The 27,556-nt window shown below is 39.5% G+C and overlaps 1 protein-coding gene across 11 annotated transcripts in view; it reads right to left on the reverse strand.

Moving 5' to 3' along the window:
* Positions 1-27,556, reverse strand: part of Kalrn (kalirin RhoGEF kinase) — a 733,834-nt gene that overhangs the window by 244,830 nt on the left and 461,448 nt on the right. For 8 of the 11 annotated variants that reach the window (XM_023702250.1, XM_023702247.1, XM_023702246.1 and 5 more), the window contains exons 15-23: positions 27,148-27,314; positions 19,641-19,760; positions 13,503-13,721; positions 10,262-10,411; positions 8,510-8,624; positions 5,363-5,478; positions 4,792-4,914; positions 1,579-1,761; positions 310-428 (exon numbers count right to left, since the gene is read on the reverse strand). In XM_023702250.1, the coding sequence (XP_023558018.1) occupies positions 310-428; positions 1,579-1,761; positions 4,792-4,914; positions 5,363-5,478; positions 8,510-8,624; positions 10,262-10,411; positions 13,503-13,721; positions 19,641-19,760; positions 27,148-27,314 (1,312 nt within the window). The remainder of the gene's footprint in view (positions 1-309; positions 429-1,578; positions 1,762-4,791; positions 4,915-5,362; positions 5,479-8,509; positions 8,625-10,261; positions 10,412-13,502; positions 13,722-19,640; positions 19,761-27,147; positions 27,315-27,556) is intronic. The other 3 variants (XM_023702249.1, XM_023702256.1, XM_023702254.1) reach the window with 1 other exon arrangement.

A 27,556-nucleotide genomic window follows, 5' to 3' on the forward strand; every position in this document is an offset into this window, starting at 1 on the left:
TGAAAGTGATCTGACTAATGTGTCACTGGAACTGGGAAGTAGTACATTTACCTGAGAATAGTACCTCTTCTGAGTTCTGAAATAAAAGTGACTGATTTTCTAGAAGTCATAGATACATGACGAGGACCATGTAGGACAGATAGGACAGACTAAGAAGTCTCCAGTGAGCCCATATTCTCAATGAAAGCATCATGTCTGTCTATCTGTCCCCCTCTGTAGGTGACCAAGAGGACACAGTAAGCTACCAAAAGAGATGGGTGGCAATGCAAAAAAGCCTGCTCATGGTAATGGGAGTTTGCTAGCACATACTCTTTCTTTCGGGCTGATTTCCGCTTCTCTTCATTAACTTCGTGGTTGGCATCACGCAGCTTGACCTCCCGATCAGAAAGGCTTGCTGGTATGATGTCCAGCTCCAGGTCCTTGTTATCCTGCATGTGGTAGATCACAAAGGTTATCTTGGAGAAGCTTTAAGAAAGGCACATGCCCATGCTGAGTGAGGTATTAAAGCAGAAAAACAGAGAATAATTCAATGCAGAAGATAAAAAATGGAGGGTCCTATACATTTCTACCCACAGGTGCTCTTCTTATGAGGTAATAATTCTTTTCAAATAACAGAAAATGTGCAAGTCACATGTTTAGTGCTGATATCCACAGCAATGGACACTATGTGTCTACTTTGCTGAGGACTTCAATCCTGATTACATTTAAACATACACATGCATAAAGGGGTCTAGAATTGGTTCTTCATAAGTAAGATAAATACAAGGCAGAAACATATAAGGACATAAAAACCTTTCATTTGTCAAAGGAATTAAAAAAAATTCTCTTGCAAACGTTTCAGTGACTAAGCTTTCTAATTACTTGTCCCTGCTAATTTCACCCAGATTTGGTGTTTATACATGATGGGTCCTCTAGGGCAAAGTCAGGCCAGTGCATAGGGAAGATGTTAGCTGTTTCAGTTCTCAGTGGTTCTGACTACTGTGTACGCTGCTCTGCTTCAGAGCATGAGCCTATTTAAAGATTTATGAATTAAAAATCCTAAGATTAAATTGCTTGGCTGTATTTAGTTCTTAATCCATAGGTCACTGACCCCTATTATAAAGAAGAGATTAAAAGTCAGTCTTTTTTTACCTCATGACAAATGGTACCTTTTCTTAGTTGAAATGTCAATAGTCTTTACACAAATTACATCCCTTGAAAGAGCACTATTATCTATACAGGGACCCTAAGACCCTAATCATTTGCTGATTAATATAATAGAGTAGGAGATGGTACTGACGAGGCCGAAATGAAGGGGTTAGTCCTCAAAGTCAATAGATGACTCTACACAGAGAAAAACTATTCTGTAGCATAAGCTCTTCTCATGGCTAGTCAGCTTTGCAATATATAAGGCACTAACTAGAGATGAATGGATCCTTGTCCCCCCAACCGTAACCCTCTCAAATCATACAAGGCAAATGTTCTAGGGTCACCAGCTCAGTAGGACTGCCCTGGAAACTTCTCCATGGTAGCAATGGGAGTAACAGTGCTGAAGGAGATGAGAAAGTAGGATGACCTAGTGGGAGAGCCCATACTTACCTCTGTATTGACTCCTAGGGCTTTCTCCAGGGAGTATCGGTACTTCCCCATCCTCAAGGAGAAATCTCGATAGTGTTTGTCCACTGTTGTCACCCATTTCCTTATCTCTGTGGCATGAATATGGCCTTTTTCTATAAAGCTATCAGCGAGCTGAATCAGAAGCTTCACCTTCTCCTTTGTTTGCTGCCCTCAAAAGATGATCTTAAGTTACTAGATGACATTATTCTTGGGCCCCTTCCCCCTCAAAGTTCTTTTCTCTTCACAGCAGCCATAGGCATCCTAGAGCTGGACTATCTGGGCTTGCATAACAGCTTTACTCTTACTACCTCAGTCATCTTGATCAAAGGGTGTCCTCTTAGTTCCTTCTCACACAAAATAGGAATCTGAACAATAACAGAACCTGCATCATACGGCTGGCATGAGCATTAAATGAACTGATAATGCAGAATGCTTAGAACAGTGCCTGGAATGCAGTAGGCACTCACAGTGCCCACAGTAAGCCAGAAACATTAGCTATTATTATTACCACCCACATTAATGCAGTGCTTTTCTAGTTATGCAGTCTATCATCACATCTGAGACCTGTGTGTGTCTTGAAGCATCCCTAAAAAGTAGGTGGAGGGAGGTGGCATAGTTCTTTTTGGCCCACAGATGAAAAAGCCCAAGGATTAGTTATAGGATTCTAATTCATATCATTCGTAACCAAAAAAGTCTATCTGTCTCTGTTCCTTTGTTCCTAGTTCATTCCCTTCCGTGACTTAGAGATGTAGAGATAGGCTCTGAAACATCATGCATTGGTACATGCTAACATCCAAAGAAATCCAACTAGCAGAGGTAGGAGTAAATTCTATCTCTTTTAGATTAGCCTTGAGTTTCCCTCAGAGAGAAAAGGTTTAAAGAAGCCAGGAGCTGTTCTAGGGCTAACAAGGCAAAACTCTTGATGTGTTCTGGGTTAATTTCACATTTAGCAAAAATTTGTTCAGTATCTACTATGTCCAGCCATGTGCAGAGAGCTATAGGGACAGGCTTCAGGGATAAACAAAAGGAGGGGAAAAAAGATGTTCATTTTCCCCAATAATACAGAAACTCTAGAGGGGACAAGATTTTCATGCAGAGTAGTTAAATAACTCAGGGCATCATGTAATTGAATGTCAAAATGAGAAGTATGTATAGTTAACAACACAAGAATTTTAAGTGCAATAAAAATGAAGGCAGAGTAGCATAGGAAAGAGTAAATATAGACTTGAGGCTGGGGGTGAAATCTACCCAAGAGTCCTTTTCTTCTGTGGTCGTATATGCTTGTTGTGACCTTCCTTCAATGTATAAGATATAATCAGGGGAACATGAGATGAGTAAAGTCTGGATCTTATCCTTTGGAAATGTTGGCTCACAAAGGTGATGCTATTGTAAAGGTTACTGGAGAGTAGATGGCCCATGCCAGGTGTCCAAAGCCTATACAGACAAAGGCTGAAGTGTGAGGAGGGATCAAATCCTATCCCAGGACACAGCCTGGATTATAGAGGAGCTGGTGCTTGACTGTGAAGGTAGAATGAGAGGATATTCCAGTTAGAGAAATGGTACAGAGGCAAAAACTGTATGGTGCATTTCTTGGAGGGCAAGAAAATACATCCATTCAGCTTGAGAATAAAATTTTCATAAAGGCATAATTGAAGATAAAAGTAGGGGTGGGGCTTAGATATAGAAGCTATGGACCTTATCTTGGAAGCACTGGAGAGTCACTGAAGTTTTTTAGCTCAGTGGTAATGTGACCAGAGTAATCTTTTAAAGGGGACAAGCAGGAGGGATTCAAAGAAGAAAAGGGCCTAAAGCAAAGAACCCAGTTGAAGAGTGATTACAGCTTAGGGTGGTAATGAGGAATGGAAAAGAGAAAAGTTCTGAAGTAGATCATATAGGAAAGAAGAACTAAATCAAGTAGTTTTCCACATTTCTACTTTGGTTATGGAACAAAGAACCTTAGGAGTCATTAGTCTAAGAAGTTCTGGGTATCTGCTGTAGCCCAGCCTTTTCAGGTAAGAACACCAAGAAAGTTGATACTATCCATCCTGTTAATGGTTTATTACTGATTCTATTTGAAGAGGGGCAATTAAAGCCCAAACTGGCTAACTTAAAAGCTGCTTTCATTTGGATTTGAACAGGGTTCTGTTCAAATCTGCCACCTTCTTTGTGCTGTTTGCTGTACCTGATATTGACATGAGTTTTTTGTCTGAACTCATACCTTCTCACATTGGGAAAAATGTCCTTAAAAGGTCACAGCAATACAGGGGACAAGTCTCTAATATTGAGAGTTCATGATATAGGATTCAGAAAGTGAATAATCACTTAACATAACTAGCTCAGGAATAGGGTGCAGGTCTTAATTTTGTTATACCAAACCAAAGGAACATGCACTATAGTGTCAGAAGCATTTCTGGGTAGGATAGGGGGTTAACATGCTCTCGCCTTTGACTCCCACCAAAGCAGCTCTCTCCCTGGAAGAGCATCTCTCATTGTGCAAGTGATGCCAAGAAAGGCTCCTATATGGCAGGGAGCCTCATGTGAGAGATGAGGATGCTGCAAAGAGGAAGCTGAGACAGATCAGATTTTCATTCAAATCCATGCATCCTCAGATGAAATGCTGGCTGTGACAACATGAAAATCAGATTTCCTTTCATCATAGCATCCCCTCCCACCTCAGTGCACATGGAGATGTGAGGGTATGTGTACATATTGCTTCCTAGGGACGCACCATGACTCATTAGCAGGTCTGAGGCTAGACAGAAATAGCTCAAAAATAAGAAACTCACCTGCTTTGGGACCCCACCCATGGCCACCAGTCCTTCCTATAAGATGGACTTCCCAAGCTATTCAAACTTCAAGAATATGTGCATATTTGCAGATATTCATACACGCATGCCCATTTTTGCATGAATATACCTTTTTGTCTCATTTGGTCTGAAAGAATATAGTTGATACCAAACCTGGAGTTTGATGAGAAGTATAGTGTATGACAACTGGCATTTCACTTAGAGATGCTGTGCTCAGCAGCCGCAATTCTCTGGAAATGCAGGTTTCAGAGCAAACAATCCTAAACACGCTTCCCTCCTTACCACCCTGGGACCATACATTTCTGCTTCCAGAGGCTTCTCTTATGTCTATAATGTGAAGTTGGGCAGGGCACAGTGGACTTCAGGAAGGCTTCAGAGTGCTTCCTACCTTGGCAGGCACCCTGAAATCCCCATATTCTTTCAGTAGCTCCTGAGTCTCCTCTGTGGTCTCTCCCGTGGAGGTATGTGTTGAGAGGTAATATTCACCCGTTTCTTGGATCCAGTCCAGTGCCTGTGAGAGGGAAGAACCCACCCAGAACCCCAAAGGCAGCTGTCAGTGGGAAAACATGCCATTCTACAAGGAAGGTTTATGACTTGGCTCACATGATTCAATCAGCAGATATCTCTAAAGTTGTTTTATATGAATGAGCTCCCTCCTGATGTGGAATATCCTATCAGCAAAGCATTATACTGAGGACTCTCTGGGGCCAGGTCTAGCATCCTTTGTGAGCTAGGGACACAATGAGTAGCATTCTCTCACATCCCTGGTGCCAACCAGAATAGAGTGCTTGGTAATTCTGAATTGACAAGTGACAACCCATTCTCTCATCTCTTCATCCTTCTCCATCTCTACTCTATCTGCTGCTGTGGTCCTCTTCTGAAAGGTCCAAGCTACAATCATTTAGGCCTCTGCAAACTCCATAGAACTGAGGCAAAGCCAGGGAAAGCTCTGGACATACCTGTTTAGCACTGCGCTCAAACACCACGAATTGCTGGCACTGGTCTAATCGTCTTTTTTTCAAGGTCCAGAAATGCAGGACACGATTTTCCCTCTGTAAGAGCTCACTCAAGATGGCTGGGAACAGAGGAGGTGAATACTTGTTACCAAAAGTCTCTGATCAAACCATCAACTCCCTTGGCCCCATCACCCTGGCTCCTTGGAGGTTTGGCTCTAACGATGGAATCTGTTTGTACACCCTGTTAGGCCGAGAACTTTCATGGGTCCCAATTATTCACCATTCCCTATATCTACTTTTATTGTGTGACTTTAAGTTCAGTCCCAGACAGCACATTATGCTTCCTCACTCACTGAATGACCTTTGGCTCAGCCATGTGATTCACTTTGGCAAACAGGCTGCTAACAGATATGACAAAAGCAGGAGCTTGAAATATGACTGTGGACCTCACCTTGCTCCTTGTATCTCACCATCACCACTGTGAGAAGTTCCGAGTAACTGCTACCCTTCCAACCCTAGTCCCTGTATGGACCAGAATCTCACCTGCAATAAAGTGTCATATCAAGCTAGCCTAAAGTACAACAGTGCTGCTGAGCTTACCACAGAGGCTAAGCCCAGGCCATAGTTAGTCACCTGAACCATAAATGCTTACAGTTGTTGCTGTCATGCAGCAAGCTGTTTTGGTTGTTATGCAGAAAGTTTTGCTCCCATAACAAAACTTACAATAAGTGGTACTGGCTTTATGTCCATGTAGGAGGTGATGTGGGCAGCAGCTGAGCTAGAAATCAACCACACATTTGGGGCTAGAGCAAGGCCAGCCCACACAATATAGAGCACTAGAGGCAAGCCATATAAACAAGCTGTTAGGATTAAAGGAAAGCCAGTCCAGCAGGTGTCTGGCTTTGGCTCCTCCCTGTCCACTATAGCATAGATAGTTCTGAGAATGTTTCACTTTCAGTGTTCTCAAGAGAACACTGAAACCATCACATACTTCCTCCTTTTTACTGTTTATAAATAAAGATATTGACTGTTCTGGGTTGTTGCTCCCTCTCCATCAGAGAGGTCAAGTCCCGGGTTCTCCTTTCACTGCATGTCTGGTCTTTTCTTAATCTCCCATCACCCCTTCTTAGGACCCTGTTGGCTGCACAAGGCGTTACAGGGTGAGAAGGAAATACATCAAAGAGATTGCTGATTCCTGCTCTGGCGAAAGCATCCACTGGGTGAGGAAGGAGGGTGTGTCTCCTCCCTTTAGTATTTATGTCCCCTAGCCAGAGGTGTGCTAATTATAGATTTCTTTCTGGTGGCCAACAAAATCAAGTTAAATCAGGCAACAATTCTAAAGAGTTTAGGGTTTTATTTTTCCTTCATTTTGCGAGTTTCACATTGGCATAAATCTACCCTTACCCCAGGAAGAAGTAGACATTTCTGGCTCCCTCTGGGTGCCTGCCTCTCTTCTGCACATAAGTGTAGGTGGGGTGTGGTATCTCAGCAGTAGCTAGCCTCACCCAAGTTTCTATCTACATTTGGAAGACAGAACATATGCTCTGAAATGTGCTGGAAGGAGAGGGTGACATAATGTCAGCCACCCACAGGGCCCCTCAATCAAGAAAAGAAAAACACATCTGGAAAAGGAACCCTACATCCCTTCTCTCCATAGGGAACTTTGATTTCTAAGTTTAATTATTTTCCAGGACTTTTGATCTCCCAGCTTTTGAACTACGGAGGGAGGAGAGCTTCACCTAAAGAAAGCTTCACCATACCCACAGGGTCTCCAGGCCTCCTTACTCCTCTCTCCTAGTCCATGCAGATTTCCTCCCTAGGCTTGGAATCCAAGGTTGTATTACTATGCTCTGACAAGTGGACCTGTGTTAGACTCTCTGCCTACTCAAATACTAATTTCTGCATGGTCAGAGCAATGATTGAAGACAGTAAGACATAACAATTTAAATGCAATGTGATCAGACAATAAATAGTTTTAAAGGTTATATAGTTCCATAAAATTATAGACTTTATAGAATTCAGAAAGATACTGAAGACTATCTAGAATAGTAGTTAAGTAAATTTTGCACATACACAAATGGCCCAGTTGGTGGATAGGAGGGAATTGTGTGTGTGGGGGGGTCTTTTTCTTTGAGACAGAATTTTTCTATGCAGTCCAGACTGACATCAAATTGGCACTCCTCACACCTGGTTTGGGGCATAGTTCTTGCTAAAATTCAGCTTCTGACTGTACTTTGGGTAGGTTCTAAGATTCTGTGTCTTATACGTGCTCCCAACTGACATTTGTGTTGTTCATCTGAGGGCCACATTTGGAGCAGCAAGAGATGAGACATTCCCCTCATTTTAAGCATGAAAACTAAGTTGAAAAGGTTAGGCAATAAGTGACAGGATTAGATCTTGGTTTTATAATTCTCAGTCCATGCCTTCTTCCTAGGTTGTAGACACCCTCGTCTTATGCTGTTTAATATATTAATGGGGCTGGCAAGAGAGCCCATTGTTCTAAAGTGCCTGCTTAGGCAAGCTTAGTCAAAGCACAGGGACCGAGGTTTGATTCCTGGCACCACATGCCATGCCAGCCCTGCCCCTAGGGCAGGCTGAGCCGGTCACACACACACAAAAAAGGTAGCTACGGTTACATTTGGCTATTTACATTTAAATTAAACATCACATAAATGTAAATATTTTGTTGCCCAGTTCCAAGAGCCAGACTTCAAGTGCTCAATGGCCACATGTGACTAGTAGCTATTCTACTGTACAGTGAAGGTATATGCAATTTGTATTATTTCAGAAAACTCTACTAGGCAATTTAGCCCTTGACCAGTGGTGGCAAACCTATGGCAAGAATGCTGCAGCTGGCCATCTGTTATCACTGAAAGCTCTAAGTGGTTCTCTATCACTGCCCTACATCCTAAGATAAATGAAAAAGATTGGGAAAGTTTATTCCCATTTGTCTACCCAAAATGTTGCTGCCTGTTAGGAAACTGAGCATGAATCACCATTGTCCACACTGTCCACCTCAGGCGTTACCTTCTCTAAAGAGAAGAATTAGGACATTAAAGATTTCATGAAGACTAGGTGCCAGTAAGGAGGGGGCTGGCCTCTTGTTTATGCCACGGGTGTAACTTGTGGCCTGGCAGGTCTCTCACTGACCTTTCACTTGCTGCTCAGGGCCCCGGGTGTGGCTGGCGACACTGGGCATGCTGACATTATTCCTGTGGATGTACTTGAGAAACACTTCAGCATTCCGCCGTGCCAGGGTGCAGGCCTGAGAGAGACAAAAGTGTGAGGGGCCTGTGCCCAGCAGTGTATGAAATCCAAGACACCAAAATAAAGGTATCTTTCTTCTACTTTTTAGGAGACTTGAGGGTCCAATGGTGATGAGGGTGCTGGAGGAATCCATAAGGAGCAAAGCTCTGGAGGCCACTTCTGGTCCATGGATGTTACAGTTCCAATTCAAGAGTTTCACTCTCTGATTTTTCCTTTTATTGAGTAAAGAATTCTTCCCTTTGCCTCATTCCTTTTCATCTCAGATAAAAATCAGAAAGCGCCAAATCCCTGGACCACCTCTATGTTGATTCATCACTATTAATGATCACTCTTGGGTTGGTTTTCCTCCTCTTTTGACACACCTTTCGTATGACCACTGGTGTAAGCCCAGTGAACATATCCAACTGTAATGTAGTTTAATTTAGACTTCAGAATGTACAACTTTTGGGATAAACATAGCTATCAATCATACATTCTAAATCTAAGTAGAAGTTTTTGATCATAAGTTTCCAAATTAACTTTTCTGTCCATTAAGATCCACTTACCTAAATAACACTAGTATGCATCCTGTTGCTGAGAAATACCAATCTATATAAATAATAAGAACTGTTGTTCCATCCCTTTAACACTCATATCAGCTGTGAGAAGCAGAGTAGAAAGGACAGGTTCTCTCTGTTGCCCTGATGGACAGGAAAGACCAAGGCCTCAAAAGAACAGGTAGCAGGAAGCAATCAGATCTAGACTCTACATAAACTAAAAGCATTTCTAGTTTCTCTTGAGATTATATAGATCTTGGATTTTTCTAAAATGTAGGCTTTTCTTCCTCTGGTTGTAAAAGTAATATATGCTAGTACACTAATTTTTATCCATAGTTTCCTGAATTAAGTTATCTTTAGCCCAAATTGTTAAATTTTAAATTTTCTTATACTTAAGCCTCTAAGCCCACAAATTATACTAACAACCTGTGCAGAGCAGGGCTGTGCTGCCTTCCTGGGAAGCATGGGTAGCCTCTCTCAGCAAACCCCAAGTAAGATACCTTTACTTTCATACAGAAGGATAAGTACTTTCATACAGGAGGACAGTATTTATTGGTATTTGATAACTTTTAGATTGATAAATAAAAGACTAAATTTATTTATTCAATTCTTACCTTAAATTTTGCATCATTCATTATTAAAATATTTTTTATAAGTGTTTTACATCAAAAATTAATTCTATAAGCCAAACATAATTGAGTGAGAACCATATATTTTTCTCAATAAATAACATCCATATCAGGCTATTCTAATTGGCAGTGGTGGTCATGAGGCGTCTTAGTGCTATCATTTTGGTGCAAGAGAGAAATCAATGTGTAAAGTGTTACATTATGACCTTTCAGATGAACCAGTCAACATCTTCTTTATAGCTCCTTTCCCTGTTTAGAAAAAATGGGATAGGAAGACCATATGAATACATGTGTGATAGAGAAAGACAGACAGAGATAGAGAGCAGAAGGAGAGAGAGAGAGAGAGAGAGAGAGAGAGAGAGAGACAAAGACAGGACAGAGACAGAGACACAGAGACAGAGAGAACAGAGACAGAGACAGATAGCCAACACGTCTGGAGTCTGAGGCCTTCTGTGACAATGTGTGCTGACCTTAAGAAAAGCTTCCTTTTGTTCCAAGTGCTTGCTGATGAGTGGAATGACATGGTCGATCTCTGCTGCTGGCCCCAGTTTATCTCTTCCACCACACCAATCCTCATCTCTCCGATATTCTTGCTCTAAGCTCTCCAGGACACTACATACCTAACGAATTGGAGGAAAAGACTCAGTAAATTAATCAGTCACAAAAAGTTCTCCAAGGACCTTTAGCCCCCAGAATTTTACATAGTGACATTTTTTTTCACTTGAAGTTCAGCCTATATATTTAGTATGTTCTGTTTCTGGGACATCTAAGAGTCCAAGCGATAATGAGAATCCCATGCCTGCAGTTCAGGAGACAGACTGTGGCTGGACATATGGGTTTTGGAATTATCTTCTTATGATGGGTGGCTGACACTATGGGTCCTGACAAAATTACCTAGGAATAGTATGAAGACTAAAGAAGGAAGGCTAGTATATTTTGGAATAGTTCAAAGCATTTCATCTGTATGGTTATAACCTCAGGATAATTGTGAGCTAGGGAGAAAAGGAAATGGGATTTAAAAAAGATACTTGACTTGCTCAGTCATCCATACTTGTCCTGCTGTAAAGAGTTTCATGCAGGGGTAAAGGAATCTGGCTCTGTTGTGTGATTTGTGGGGGTCATAAAGAAAGTCATCTTTCTTCTCACCTGGGAAAATGTTCTAGGGTTCTATCATAAAGTAGTGAAATCTACTACAGAATGCACACTTCTTTCAGAGGAAAAATAAGTTTGAGTTAACCTAAAAGATAGTTAAAAAGATTTCATTAAAACAAAAAAAAGATTTCAGTTCTGAAGATGTGGAAAAATGCTGAATAACCATATAAATGACCTCAGAAAAGAACATTTTGAAGGAGATTTCAAGGGAAACTTAGGTTCAGTCATACAGTGAGAGACTCCAGGTAGTCTATTATGGGGGGTGGGGCTGGAGAAAATATGCAGAAAGTAGAAATTGGAGTCTCTAGAAACCTGCCTTCAGTAGACTTCAATATTTTCTTAGAAACAGTAGCAGAGGAGGATAACTATAATTATCCTTTCTCTCTTCTGAGAAAGTCACCCCCTCTGATGAAGTGTGTGTCTTTGGAAGGGATGCTCACTAACTTATGAGCTAAGCTGAAGATATCTCACACAGAATACCCTTTTCCCAGACAGGCTTTCCATGTCACAAGAAGGTCAGTGACTGCAAACTAGGAAATTTGTTTAGTCCTATCTCTAGTACTTCTGTATGCAAGACACGAAAACTTGGAGGCTGGCTTGTATCTTGAGATAAATCATATCATACATATGCAAAGACATTAAGAATAAGACTACTTGAGATTTGTTCCATAATAGGGCTAGACTTAAAACAAGTCAACTTGGGAGTTGGAATTTAAAAAAAAAGAAAACTAAGTATACATTCTTTAATTTAATAAGCAAAGGAATAAAAATCCAGAGACACACACACACCCAAAAAAACCTTTAGCAAAGTCAGTGTAGGGTCCAATATCCTGACTTTTAATCTGGTACTCTGTTCTCCTTACTATTTCAATCCAACTCACAAGGAAATTTGTGTGTGTGATTAGATAAGGATTCTCATTTGTTCTATATATTCACTCAGTTGTATAATTCCATTTGTTGGACTTTCCTTCCTCATTGAATTTTTCAAAAAACAACTGTATATATGTGGATCTATTTTTATAACCTCTGTTCTGTTAGACTGTGTCTACCCTTATACTAACACCATCTGTCTTGATCATAATGGCTTCAGAGTAAGTCTTTAAATTAGGCAGTACGACTTTCAATTTTATCCTTCCTTTTCAAGGTTGTTTCGTTATTCTAGGTTTTACGTATTCTAGGTTCACGGTATCTGTATTTTATTTCCACATAAATCTTAAAATCAGTGTATACATTTCTACAAAAATGTTTTCTGGGCCTTAGTTGGGATTGTGCTCATCTACTGGGGAAACTGTTTATCATCTTAGTCTGCTGGTTCCACTTCTGTCACCATCAAAAGCATAATTTCTTAGAAACAACAGAAAGGAGACTAAGAAATATGGGGGCCACAATGCTAACTGCAGACTCTGTTGGGTGTTACATTTGCTCTATTTCATGGTCCCTGTAAGTGACCAATAGGGGATTGCTTTTCTGATCTATTTCTACCAGGGAACAATTCAAATGAGAAAACTATTTTCTGCTGAATAAGATTACTCCAGCTTTAAGCTTCATTTCATAAAAAGAATTCCCTAACAGCATGCAAATCATTTGAAAGTCATCTGAGGCTTTGCACATACTGCAGTACAGATGTACTGATAATGTAGCTGCATTTCATGGACCTGCTGCATACATCTTCTGTGGTAACCACTTAGTACTTAGGCCCACAGTTCCTCAATGAGAGCTATGTTTCCTATAACAGATTGGGAGCACCATGCATAGCAGAATCATATGTTTTTGAAGTAGTATATAAAGCCTGATTGTGGAAGATTTTATTATCGTTCAGCAAATACTCATTTTTGTCTCCCAACCTTCACCAAGAAGCACTCTTGGCTCACTGGTACTGGTTTGGCCATGGGATTACAGGTGACAAATACTTAAAATACTCTTGTGCAGTGGACTATGGGCTCCTGCAGCCCTGCCTCTAACTATGAATGTACCCAAAGTAGCTGCTGGTCAAGGAAGATGAATGACAAAGGAGCATATCTGGGTGCAGCATATACTTGGCAGTCCAGCTCTGCTAAGTTAGTTGAAATCAACTGAGCCCCAGATAATTAAACAAATAGAAAAAAAGAATGCAACTGTTTATGCTACCAATTTTGCAGTGGTTTGTTACATAGCATTATTATGGCAATAGCTGACTGATATATAATGTTCAAATCTACCATTCAACAAACATCCAATTCGTATTTTGTCACTTTCATATAGATCTGGTGAATTTCACAAATGTAAGAGAAACAAATCCCATGGTCCACTTCAATAATAGAAAGGATGATAAGGGAGCTAATGGTAACTCTGCAGGTTATTCTTTTATTCTCAAAGGTTATACTAGGGGCCGGGGAGATGGCTCAGAAGAATAAGCGCTTCCCTGACAAGGGCCTGAGTTCAATCCCTGGTTCCGCAAAAAAAAAAAAAAAAAAAAAAAAATGTTATGCTGAGAGAACTGTTCCTGCAGAGCTGCAATGTGTGGCAGGACACAGCTCCTGTCAGCCTCAGCCACACATGTCCCATAGTCTTTTCCCTCACCTGTTCAGAAGTTTTGTAAAAGGCCACAGAAGCATTGACAAGTTTTAGCCGGTCTTCCATCTTCAGCATGAGCTGCTGCCAGTGAAGGGCCACCTTTTCTGCGCATTCCCGGATGGCATCTGCATCATAATGGCCGGCCTGGAGCAGAGCCTCAGCTTTCTGTTGCACCTGCAGGGCACTCTGGTGCGTCTTCTGCAAGGAAGTGGCATGAAAGAGGGACTGGGCACGAGGGGTGGAGAGCGAGGTCCGTGGGAACAACCCAGGCGTGGTATGGGAGGGGGTGGAGTGAGGCGTGAGTGGAAAGATGCAGAAAAGTTAAAGAGCTTTAAATGACTGATCCATTTCACCAAGATGATTAATACATTATTGTTCTACAGCATCTTTTAAACAAGAATATCATACACTTTCATCAACTAATATCTCATAACTCTAACTCCTGCCCCCATTCCTTACTTTCTGCTTGCATCTCTCTGGAATTTAAAGGCATCTCAATTTTCATGGTAGAGAAACTGAGGCTGTGTGTAAGTCTGCTCTTTTATTGGTTAATTAGTTAACTTTCATTTTCAAGCCAAACATAAAAATATCACTACATTTTCAGAGACTACTGATGCATTTTACAGATTACACATAGCATATTACAAAAACTATGTAAATCTCAAACAATAGTGCAAACATTTAAAACAATAAACAGTTTAAAAAGATTCCAATAGAAGGAATAAATTTGGCAGATTAATAAACTAAAGAGTAACCTCTCCTATCCTCCCTTAGTTACATCACCAAAGGAGTAGGGCAGACAGTAGCTAAGTCACTGAATACATGATATTTACATTTTATTTTAGTGCATATTTATCATAACTTATTTTTCAATGCTTTCTGATTTTGAACAAATGTGCTTTGTCTTCTCTGAGTTCACATTAACTGCAGGAGGTGGGGAGACCAGGCTGAGGGAATAGGTAATAGGAAGAGAATCACATAGGATTTCAAATAGGATTCCTAAGACTGATGTGGATGATCTACATGAGACTATCAGAGCCCAACTGACCTGAAGGAGCTAACAGCATTGCCACCTCAACTGCTGGGATAACTCCAGCCTAACAGTGCAGTACTAATTTGGCCTTTGTATTTTTAGGAAAGAATAGCTGATCTGGCAATGAAGAGGGATAGTTAGAAGCCCAGGACCTTACTCCAGAAATCATTTCTGCCCTGCTTGGGCAGGGCTGAGACTGTTCTCAGTGCTGAGATTGTTTTAGTCCACTCAGCATTCCCTGTCTCAGTACAATCTCTCCTTTTCACCACACTTGTGGATCCACAGCAATCTGCCCTTTGTCCTGACAGCAGGACTGCAGTCTACACACTTCTATTTTTTGCCAGTCTATCAACCATCATTTGGCTTTTTTCCATTTTCTCCTGAGTTGGTAGTAGCTCCACTAGTGGAACTTCCTCCAGCAACCCAGGCCCCTTCAGGTCCTTGCCTTCTCACGGTCAGTTCTTTGTCCTGAATAACATATCAGCATCAGCATTCACCTCCTAATTGTTGAGTGCAGCTAGAAGAAGTAAACTAATGGGTACTCAGGGACCCACTTTGTTCATTTATTTGTTCATTCATTTATGGATGTTGGGAACAGAACTGAGGGTCGCAAGCAAGCTAAGGTAGAGCAGCATGCTCTATCTTTGAGTTACACTTCTAACTCATCCTCTTCTCCTTCATTATTTTACATGTTCACTTAATTTTCTACAGTAGGAAGTGCTTCTACTAGATGATTTCTAACATCCTTTCCAAATTCAAAATTCTGATTTTATGCTTTAAATATCACTCCCTTCTGTCAATTCAAAAGCTTGGAGTGTTTTCCCTCATTGCTATGAAAGTAAGTCCAAAATTCAAGGCTGACATTAAAATTACCTCCAATTCTGTAACATTATTACCTACTGCTTTTTTTCATAAACCATTTGAGAGCACACCATGCATGTTCTTCCCTTTGCCACCATCCTTCCTTCTGTCTTTGGTGAATGCCTGGGCTTTCTGTGTCCCAGCTTTTCATTGATACTCTCCTTAAGTCTGCCCCCCTTCAACAAGGGGTTTTTGGAAGGCTTGAGACTCACTGGAAACTACTCTTTTGTTCCCCTCTGTCACTCACCTAATGCTTGGCTCAACCCTGTTACTTAGACTGTGAAACTCAAGGCAAGAACAGTTTCAAAAGTCATTTAAACAGCTGTCATTCATCCAAGGGAACACTCTGTGCTAGGCCCTGTACTCATGCATATATTTTCTAGCTCTCCCAACATAACTACAAAGTGGATATTCTTTTCTCCAGCTCAGATTAAGAAACTAGTATTCATTTGGCTAAATGACTTAAACAAAAATCTATAACCAAGGAAGTAATGAAACCTGGAATAAAACTGAAGTTTGAAATAAACTATGAAGTTTTATTATGTATGTATCCATTCTACAGGCAGACATATAAATATGAATAAATATTTAGTATAAAATTTCAGAAAAACAAAAGAAGAAGACTGAGGTTTGACCTAGTTTCAGACCTATTTTCTTTCCACTAGCTAGCACCATATCATTTTATCTCCAGGGTTAGAAGAATTCTCCTTTGGAGGAAGGGTTACCAGATAAACAAGTAATTACTGTAACTATCTAGTCTTTTATCAATATACAAAACCAGCATGTAACAGTCATCATAAACCGTTATTATGTCTTTTACTCTCAGAGTGGAGCAGTAGCCTGGATTTTCTTCTAATTTATGCTATGTAATAAATTCTTTCTTAATCTGAAACACATTATCTGACAGCCCTAAGAACTCCTTCCCCCTTTATTTTTCTGAGTGATAAAGTCTTACTAACATGGCATAATCTTTGCTTCGCTGAACTAAAGTCATTATTTTGCATTTATTTCTATTTCATATTATCTAATCCTATCGAGTGTTATAACTTTAAGACATGGATTGTGCTCGCTTCGGCAGCACATATACTAAGACATGGATTGTTAAGGGCATTACTGTTTAGTAGAAGTACACAGGAGAAAATTGGGGGGAATTAATTGAATATATTGACCAGTTTTACCTACTTTTTGGCATAATATTTATATTTAAAATGCCAAGGAAGATTTCAAATAAAAATAGGTTTTAAAACTCAGCTTCTCTCTATGAAGTTCATAGGCTCTGAAGACAAATCTGATTTATCCTGGATACTAACAAGAGATAATCATCTAGGGTTGCTTGGTAAAGCTGTGCTGTCTAATGTTCACTGCTTACGTTCTGAATGACTCTGGGGAAGTCTGCCTAAAGTCAAGGCTGATTCAGGTAAACATTTTGACTTTCTTTGGGAAGATCAAAGCCTTCAATCTGATGCAGCCACTCAAGCTAGGGTTAGCAGATATTTTGGTGTTTCAGTATAGTTCTGGTATGTGTGTATTTTTCTGCCGTGGTTGCCAGTAATTCCTTCCTTCACTTTTAAACGTTTACACAATAGATAATATCATTATTCCAGCACTGGCTCTTTCATTTTTTCTGATGGAACTTAGGGTTCTTTTTTAGGGTTCAAGAAGACAAATTCTGTTCCCTATAAACAATCATATAAAGCCCTCCATAACACCATCCAAATAGATAAGTCAAACTAGACTATCTGTACTCCTTTTAAAGTTGCTCATGTCCTCTCTGGAGTATTTCCCTTCTGATGCACTATCTGATCTATACTTAAAGAGCAGTACAGGCCCTCTGGAGAAGGAGCATATGTTCAAAGAGGTTCTACTCTCCTTGTTATTCTAACATGCTGTAGATCCTGCTTCCTCCCATACCCAATATCTTCCAGTGCTTTTGTCTGCTCTGTCATGCCTTCCTGAGACTACAGACACCAAGCTAGAAACACCTTTATCTCACCATCAATTCCAAGAATATTTGATTGGCTTGTACCTATATAGAAACCCAGCATTGATTAGGAAAGGATTATGCTTAACGAGTCTCTATGCCTTTATGCTATAAGAGTGGCATCTCATTAGAAATTAGTATGATATATATATATATATATATATATATATATATATATATATATATCCATGTGGGATTTGGTCATTTCAATAGCATTAAGAAAGTATTTGTTCACGTTCTCCTGCCAGCTCACTGAGATAGTCAAGCATGCTGTGCACTTGATCTTACTTACCAAACATTACATTAAGGGACTGGAATTGTAGTCACCTGATTGGGCAATGTAAACCTTTTCATTCAAGATAAATAAGCAGGCTGGAGATACATTTAAGTGGAATAAGTACATGCCTGGCAAGCACAAGGTCCTGAGTTTGATCTCCGCCACCACCACCAAAAAAGTTAAATAAGCAGGAGAATGGCCAAATGCAACATGTCTTATCTCTGATAAGCTCTTCTCATAGCTGGTCTGACTGTCAAAATACTCATAGCTGTCTTTATATACAGGACCTTAAGAATTGTGTGCCTGATGATAATCCCATCCTGATTTTTCTTTTATAATAATACATCCTAATACTATCATATTTTGATGTATCAATAGGCTTCAATAGAGCTGATGATAATAAAATTTCTGTCCCCTGGTTAATTCCTTCTTAGAATGATTTGCTCAAAATATGCAAGCAACATAGTTTATTTTTAAATCTTAAAAATCCTACATAGTACTTCTAGGACCAGTAATGGTTCCTAAGAATGTATCAAGTATCTTCTGGGAACATGTCTTTCATGTTAACTTAATTTTATGCATAAAAGGTGGTTTCAATACAATTAAATAGTTGAATTCGATCAGCATTAAGTTTAATATCATTAACAATCAGTTGGATAACTATTAAAAGACATTTATGGACACGCAAATTTTATTATTTTGGCTTATACAAAATTCTCACTAACAATAACTTTTTAAAAGAAAACAACATGTTTTCAGTTTTTATATACTTAGAAATGGGCTAAGTTCTACACTGAACCACAAGTAATGAGTAATTGAAGTTTTTGCTCTGTCTCTTTTCCCACTGGCACTGAACTTATTTTATTTTTAATATAGCTCCCTTGTCCCATTTCCTACTATTTCTCTCACACCGCTGTAAAGCAATCAACTTAAGTCTCTTAGGGAAGGACAATGCCCTAGCAGCAGAAAAGATAATTAAAGGTGTTATTTAAAGCAAGACAGCATTTATATATATTAGGTTATCATAAATGAAGTTTTATTTTAGGCTTTAAAGGTTCTGTTTGGTAAATTTCTAGTTGCAGTTGCTATCTTAAAAATCATTTATTTGGTCCAGGGTCTCACTACACAGCTTAGACTCATAGTGATTCTCCCGTCTAGCCTCCCCAGCACTGGGATTACAGGCATGCCCTACAACGCATGGTTTCAGTGGCTAGCCTGGAGCACCTGGCATGCCTGGGGTTCTGGAGTCAGCATGGCATGAGGTACCAGGGATCAAACCTGGGTCGTTGTGCTTGCCAGGCAGGTGCTTAGACTGCTGAGCTATCTCCCCAGCCTATGATTTTTGAAATCTCATTTCTATCAGAACAATTACTGTCAGTGAGGCAAACTAGAGCAAACTACTCTGAAGCTCATGGTCTTTGTTAACCCTTTAATGTCTATGATTCAGATTTGGAACATCCATAACAATGAAACATAATACAATATTTTCTCTTCAAATTCTTGGTTCTTGAATTTTTCTACATAACAGGAATTTCATGCAAAAACTAAAAAAAAATTTAATCTTTGGCATAAATGGGTTAAAAGGCAGACCTTCACCTATCAACTACATTTTTAAAAATAAGATACCAATTATTTATTTTCAGTTTTAGGTGATCTTCAATTAGAAGTAACTTCTAACCTTATAGCCCTACATTTTACACCTGGCACATAGTCCATTCTGTGTAAAAGCTCCTTAGAAGCAGAAGGTACCAAAGAACCACAAAGTCTCATCTGTAGTATGAACAGCTGACTTGTGATAGCAGGCTTTCTTGGGGAAGTGTGCCCCTGCATGTGCTTCCCCATTCATGAATAGGGGTGGGGAGGCTCTAGGGCCATTTCACAAGGAGTGAGGGCTCCAGCATGTAAAGCAATGCTCACATCTCAAGAATTTCCCCACCTAAAGTACAGAACAAAATGGTGACAGAAGACAGTGCAGCCAGTCTGGGGTGTTACCTCGATGGCCAGTTGGAACTGCTCGTGCTCCCGCTGTAGCTGCTCTGCCTCTGACAAAGAGCTGGCATTGACCAGGCTAGCATTGAGCATGGACTCTCCATTGCGGATCCATCCCAGGACCTAGGGCATTTGGACAAGCACAGAGGTAAGTGGACTTCAGCAGCTTTCCTGGGAGTTGTTACCTTTTCTGAGTGGTGCTTCAGTCAGAAGGCTCTCTAAAAGAAAGATCTTGTATGAGGTATGGTGGTGTATCCCTGTAATCCCTACAACCTGGGAGGCTAAAGTAGGAAGATCAAAGGTTGGAATCCAGCCTAGGCAACATAGTGAGAACCTGTCTCAAAAACATTTAAAAAAAATTGCTGGTGCCAGGTGTGGTGGCACATGCCTACAATCCCAGCACTAAGAAGGCTAAAGAAGGATAAGTGTTGTGAGTTCAAGGCCAGCCTGGGATACATAGTGAGTTCCATGCCAGTCTAAACTACACAGTTACACCTTGTCTCAAAATGAAAAAAGAAAAGCCCAAATTGTCTTTTTGTTGTTGAGATGGTGTCTAACTATGTAGCCCAGGTGGCCTCAAATTTGCAGTCCTCTTGCTGCAGTCTCCTGGGTAGCTGGAATGACAAGCAAGGACTACTATGCCTTGCTAGGGTTTTAAATGACCATCACCCTAATCTTTCTATTACCTTTGCCATAAGGAGCTGATTTTACATGCCAACTTTATTCCTGGCTCCATATATTATCTCTTCCCCCATCAGCCTTTGGTCCCAACTTCCTCACCCACTTAATTAAGCATGACTTCATCTAATTGTTTTTAATATATGTCTAAGTAAATACAATGGTATAAGTAAATAAGTAAATAAATAAATATTAACTGTTGATATTTTCTTTTTGAAAGGCCCAGTTCAAGTAGCAGTAACTTCTTGGAATCTTCTGCATCTAATCACTCCTGTTGGAAATAATATCCTCATCAAAAACAACCATACTCTTTAGTAGGTACCAATTTGAGGGCAATCACCACAAACCATCTCCTTCAGTCATTTCAACCTACATCTCATTCCCTCTCAGATTGTAAAATTCCTGATAACTGGGATAATCTATTGGTCATATCTTAATCTCAGATGGTACCTAGCACATTCCATACAGTGGGTAGAGTGCAGCACTGTTTAGAAATGGAGAATACCCAGTTATGCCTGGGCAGTGGGCCCAACCTCCTACACCTTACAGACCAACTAAGAGTAGATGGACTTGAGCTTTTGATACAATCCAAAGGAAGCAGGACATAGAAAGAAAAGAAGCAAAATCGCACAAAAACTCAGATAGTGGATCATCAAAAAAAGGGGAGTGAATTACAATCAAATAATTTAGTAGCTATGTATAAGTTAGATATAACTTCTTGATGACCTTTGTCAGTGGTACTGGGGGTAAGAAAACTTAGTTGGGGAATTTTAGGACAGGAAGAGAAACACCGAACACTGTCTAGATAGTCCTAGGTTATACACAGATGTGGCACTTATCTGCTAATAAAATAAGCAAAAATAATCCATCTGGAAGGATTAGGCTCTACCATGTTTGTCTGGTCACCAAAACATGGTCTTCATTTCTAGGCAGCTGAGTTTTTGCTTGGTGAGGAAATAAAAGTTATTCTGAAATTTCAGTATCAGTAAATTCCATCCATCTGTTACTTCATGCTAAAGGAGAAGACACCATGATCTGTTTCAGATTTGCTTTCAGATTTTCTGCTCCCCTCAACCTCATGTTGAACAGCTGAAAAACACTAAACCTTCTCTCCTGCCTCAACTCTCACAGGCATCTTTCAAACTTCATCATTGGAGAAGAAAATGACTGATCTCTTATTTTGTGTAGATAACACTTGGGCATAAATCCTGCTGGAGCTGGGTTATTTGGATTGAGAGTTAATTCATGACCAGTCTGTCAGAACATAGCTAAGACACCACTCTGTGAAGCAATTAGTTTCATAAAGCAACTGCTTGGCATGTATGTGTGAAACCTTTGTCCCTGGGGGACTGTGGCTGGCTGGCTAGAGGTGCTAATGATTTTGAAAAACTGCCTGCAAGTTTGGGTATGTGCATTCATAGATCGAATGCCTAAATGTTTCCTCTCTTTGGAAAATAGAACTCATTATATACATCTTGAACTATGTCCTTGTACCATGTTTCACTGCATGACACTTAGTTTGGAGATTCTTTTAAGGGTGTCAGAAAAACACTTTCTCCACATGCATCACAAATCAATGCTCTGTCTGGGCCCCTGAGTCTTACTAGACTACTTTCTCAAGCCAACTGGAAACATCAGTTATAGCTGTGGTGCAGGGGCTACCTTTTACCAGTGTTCTATTTAGAAATACAATATGGTGCAGTTCCTACTTTTTTTTAATCAATTCATTCCGTATCTTTATTTTTATTTTATTTCCCAAATGCTGCTTATAAAAGCATTCTAGTTCTTTGAAGTACTAAATACTTGTTTTTCTGGAAGATAACAATGCATGCATTTTTAAATGCACTTAGATCCACAGTTTTAATCCATGATGACACTGATCCTCAGGAACAAGTTAATGCTAGAAGTAAAACTAGCAAAGTATAGACAGAACATAAAATTTGAAGTAAAAATACAGACTTTGTTATCTATCAGGTAAAAGTCATTTAGCCTTTCTAAATTTCAGTTTTCTGTAAAAATATGGATAATTATACATTTCCTTTCTGCATTGCAGAGTTAATGCAACATATTTAAAGATGTAAAGCTTGATGATGACAATGCTGTTGGTGTTAGTATTGGTGTTCACTGTGATTTTCAGTTTGGTGGAAAGCTGAGTAATGTGATTTTTCATTATACTCTTCCCAATTAGAAAAAAAAATAGATATATTAAGCTCTATTGAATAATTTGAACGTACTTACTGGCATATTCTTTTTTTTTTTCTTACTGGCATATTCTGATCCAATGTAGTTTCTTAAGATTGTTGTTAAGCACTCTATACCTTGATCACCAACAATCTTTTAGTATGATTTTATGTTACTAAGATATTTTATCTTTCTTGTTGTCATACTTGTTATTATGCTATGAACATTCAAATGTGTGCTAGGTAGTAGAAGAAATATTGTAAATAAATATGGAAATTATACTGATCTCAAACTGTGTGATTTTAAAGTGTTATTTAATCTAAAGCTTAGTTTTCTCATCTGTAAAATGTGAACATTTACTTGCCTAAAGCAAAGGGTAAAGAAAACTTGAAATAATGTACATATTTTTCAAATCATAAAATTAACATTTTATATAGATCGGTTATCTGAGGTGATGATTTGCCTAATGGGAGAGATTTTTTAAAAGATCATTTCCTACTTTAACATTCCATACTTCTTTCAAATTTTAAAGACATCCCCTGGACCCTTAGGGTTACAGAGAAAATGGGGTAGATAGAAATGAGAGATTGGTGTAATACTGCTACTTAGAGCTAGGCCAACAGTTCAGCTCGGCCTGAGATTAGACTAAAATTGCTACCTATTATTTCCTCATGCCAAGGAGGCTCAGACAAGCTAATATTGGGAGAGTGGATTGGGGTAACTGGACATGAATGTCCACACACAATAATGCCATGTGAGCTGGCCAGGCTAGGCCTTGCGATCATGTGTCTGCGGAGGCTGCTTGCACATGACTTGAGGTCACATATCCTTAAGGTCACATCTATAATAAAGCTATGGGGTTGCACTTAAAGCAACTGACTCTAAGAACTACTACTGGAGATGACCTGTCACAGGCATTTTTGAAACTTTTGCCACAGAAAAAATTCTCAGCTCCTCAGGTGGTATCAAGGAGCCTATCATAATTCTAGAGTTCCTTACTACTAAAATTCATGATCCATTAGATTGTACATATTAACCCTTCATGGCATTACAGTAGTACATGTTTGCAATACATAGTGAATATATTCACCGTGGGGAGCTGATACATACACATATTGGTTGCCCCCTTCTGGATCTGCCCCAACTTTAAATTCTTACACAGTTACCAGAACTAAACACAGTCCTCTCCATTGAAGCATAAGGCCAGGCTAATCTTTTTTCCTTTGTTTTAAATGTCTGTCTTGATTACATGTAAATTTTAACCAGCATTTAGCCCAAAGCAGCAATCCAATAACTTATAAATTCATTTTAGTTTTTTTTTCATTAAATATACTGCTCTGCAAAAATACATATAGGAATTCTCTTAGTTTTATGCCCATTTAGTCTTCTTTTAAAAAATCTTCCTGAATTATTTAACAGATGCAAGGTCATCTTTACCTGAATAGCAACGTTCCTAGAAACAAAGAATTCTGTGAGGCCTGGAAGTAATCTGAGGGGCTTGTGGGTGGTCTAAGGACCTGGACCATGTTGTGTAATCAGGGGAGACATTGCTCTTCAAGGTCCAGGTTTTTGCCAGAGATGTGGAGAATAACTTAGATATAAGGTCCTATGTTATCCCTCAGATAAAAATCTATTACATTCATCAATTTCATTTGTTCTGAACATTTAAAGGTAGTTTTCAGCTTATTGTGTGCATTGTGACTCTAAAATTTCAGTTTCATATATAATTTCAGTATAGCTACACTTAAGGTTATGAGGGTCACATGGTCAAATCCAAACTTTTAATCTATGAGTTCTAACAACAGAGCTACATCACAACACATTACTGTTCTCTCCCTTTCGGTCTGCACTGATGGCATCTCAATTAAGATAGCTTTCTTTTCTTTTCTTTTTTTTTTTTGAGAGTATATTCAAGAGAAACTCTGAAGTCAGTAGCTAAATTTAGCTTCACTGATCAATACTGACATCTAAATTAACTCCCTTTTCCCGAGTGTCAACAGCTTCCAAATCAATATTTCTTGCTCCACCAATCTCCATCAAACACAAATGCCTTCTCTAAAACTGAATCAGTCCAATCTAAAAGAAAGAACCTACCCTGACATGGAAAACAAGGCTGTCTAATGAGGCATGATGGTTTAACCATGCAGCAGTCCCTTGGCTCCTTGAAAGGCCACTGTCTTTTTCAAAGGCTTTTGTAGGTTTCTTCAGAGTTGGACTGGAACAATTTTGTATAGTTTGGAACTACAATCCCACTGTGTGTCATCTCTGCCATGCTAGGGAGAAGGCACTTCCCCACCCTAATAGAAGAATTCTTTAGTTCTCCAACTAATGAAACTATGAATGGAATATATGCAGATTTTTAGTCAAACAAGGTTCATTTATGTATAGACAGTCTAGTGAACTACTTGACAAACTATCTATGATCATCTCAGGCCCCAACTTATATAGAATGTATATCTCAACAACGAAAATTTTTCATTTAATATCAGCTGATAAAAACATGATTAGGAAATAAAATCTTTTGATGCTGGAGTAAAAAAATAAGTAAAAACAAGGTAAAAAAGGAAAACTGTATATTTCATTTCTAAGTGAAATAGGAATGATTTTTCTGTTATCTGTATGTTCATGTAATTATTTTTGTTATTTTCTGTACTAGGCATGAAAGCACAGAAAGACTGATAACCTTCCACAGCCTGGCTTACCTCAGGCAGGTGCCACTCTTTCTGTAGGATGTCTTTTCATCTACAGTGCTGGTAAGGACAGGTAAAACTCAAGACTGTTTTGGTTGTGGGCTTTTCTCCATTGCTTCTGGGATGGTTGGTGGATGTGGGGCCTTGTAGAGGTAAATCTTGGACTTAGGAGGCCTGGGTTCAACTTTCAGCTAACTATTCAAGAGGCCTTGGAGATCATTAATCCTATGGTAGCTCAGTTTCCTCATTTATAAAATAAGCACAATATTTCTCTTCCTCCATGGGCCTGTTCTATTAAAATGAGATCATAAATGAGAAAGTGCTTCTCTATGAGCAGAAAGTAATATAGTTATTACTAAAAGTTCAGAATCTGTATACATATTACTACTGCTTTTGGCCTGCTATGATTTCATGAATAACATGTCTGTCTAGAGACTCAGGCATGATCCTAGTGTAATTAAACAGAAAACACTGGGATGGCAGCTCTGTGATCTGCCCTCTTGTGGGCCTCAGTGAGTTCATCTGCCCTGGACATAGACTTTCAGCAGGGAATGTGCCTGGACTCTTGTTAGGAACTGATGGGGAGAGAAGGGGAGTGGGAAAGATAATTTTGACTGATGTAACAAATAGCAATGTAATAACTATGACATAGGAATTAGCAAGAGACATCCTGAAATCTAAGTGACTGAGCCTTAGTTAAATAAAATATAGTTTTGTTCCTTGTGCTAAATCAATACATTTATACCTAAAAGCACTGACAGACACTGAACACAGGAAGGGGTTTAAAAGTGGAAGATATTTTTCACTTGGGATAGTTTGGGTTGGGCTCCGTGGAGCAGGGTGGTAGGGTTGCTTAGGACTGTATGAAGCTGACAGCAGCAATCACTACAGTTGAACAGTGTGGCACTTGCCCTGATGGGAGGTCACTGTAGATCATGTAGGCTGACATTGTGTTTTCTCCTTATTGTTGGTGACCCCTCTAAACATGTGGGTTCTTCTGTGCTAAAGGAATCAGTATCTTCTTGAGTGAGTGCTTAAGGGTAGGGAGAAAGGGCACATAGAAATAGAATAATTATTGTACATTCATTTCTTCAAGCTGATGTTGTAAAAAAAAATCCTCCAATCATTATGTTTACAATAATTACCACTGGGTCTTCTCATAACAGTAATATTGACAAATGTGCTATTGGTCAATAGGTGTATATTCCTGGAGATCTGAGTGTGTCTTCTAGTAAAATACTTGGTATGATGCCTCATGCATATAAGAATTCCTTCTTTCTGTTTAAAATCAACTTTAAAATGAAAAGAAATGGTTCTTTTAAGACTCACACATACATTGGAAACGGTGATGACAACTGCTACTGATTAATGACTACCAACTATATAGTGCCAATACAAGTGACACAAATTAATCAACCTGCTTTAAAGCCTGAATGTTGGGCTGGTGGGATGGCTCAGTGGTCTAAAGCACCTACCTAGAACAAGCTGAGCTTAGAGCACAGAGACCGCGGTTCAATTCCCCAGCACCATATGCCAGCCAGCCCTGCCCCCTGGTGGGCTGAGCTGGCCACACACACACACACACACACACACACACACACACAAATAAATAAATAAATAAAAAATAAAGCCTGAATGTTTATTGATAAAAATAAATTGTGTTTCTGATAGAAAATATGAGACAATCAATCATAGGGAAGAAGTTCTAGAATAGAATCAATAACAGAATAATCTGGGAAAGCTCTGGAATGATCTCCCTAGATTGTCATGTGAGAGAAAGCACATTTATAGTTTGAGCTCTTGCACCATTAAATCTATTTGTTAAAGTGGCTTGCCTCAAGTAGTAACACAACTCAACCTTACCTTACCTATTTCCAAGGTGTGGATACTGAAAGAGTACACCTGTGGTGTGGCTGTGGGTATCTTACTCATAGCAGGAACAGGCAGTAGGCCAGGCTCACCTGTTTGACCTCAGCTTGGAGGTGCCGCAGTTGGAGACACTGCTCTAGTCGCTTGTGGGTCTGCTCTGCATTGAGCTCCAATTCATGCTGCTTCTCATGGAGAAACTCCAGTAGCTCTTGCACTTGGGCTGCCAGATCAATGTCTTTTTCACAGATTAGCTCAATTCCTAATTTTAAAAAATGTAAACAAGAAAAAAGCAAGTAGTACTGTGAAGATATTTCCTTAATATAATAAGTGGAATTTGGAGTGGCTATTATTAGTTTTTAACCTCTACATATACCTCTGTACAACTATCCACCTCTGGAAGTACATCCCTAGATAAGAAAGTACCTGGAAGTTCATGGTGGGGGACTTGCTAACACCCAGATTATTCATAAGCAAGCTCAGGATCATATTGCAAAATATCCA

The sequence above is a fragment of the Octodon degus genome, unplaced genomic scaffold (assembly GCF_000260255.1).
Source record: "Octodon degus isolate 3935 unplaced genomic scaffold, OctDeg1.0 scaffold00147, whole genome shotgun sequence".
NCBI classification, from domain to species: Eukaryota; Metazoa; Chordata; class Mammalia; order Rodentia; family Octodontidae; genus Octodon; species Octodon degus.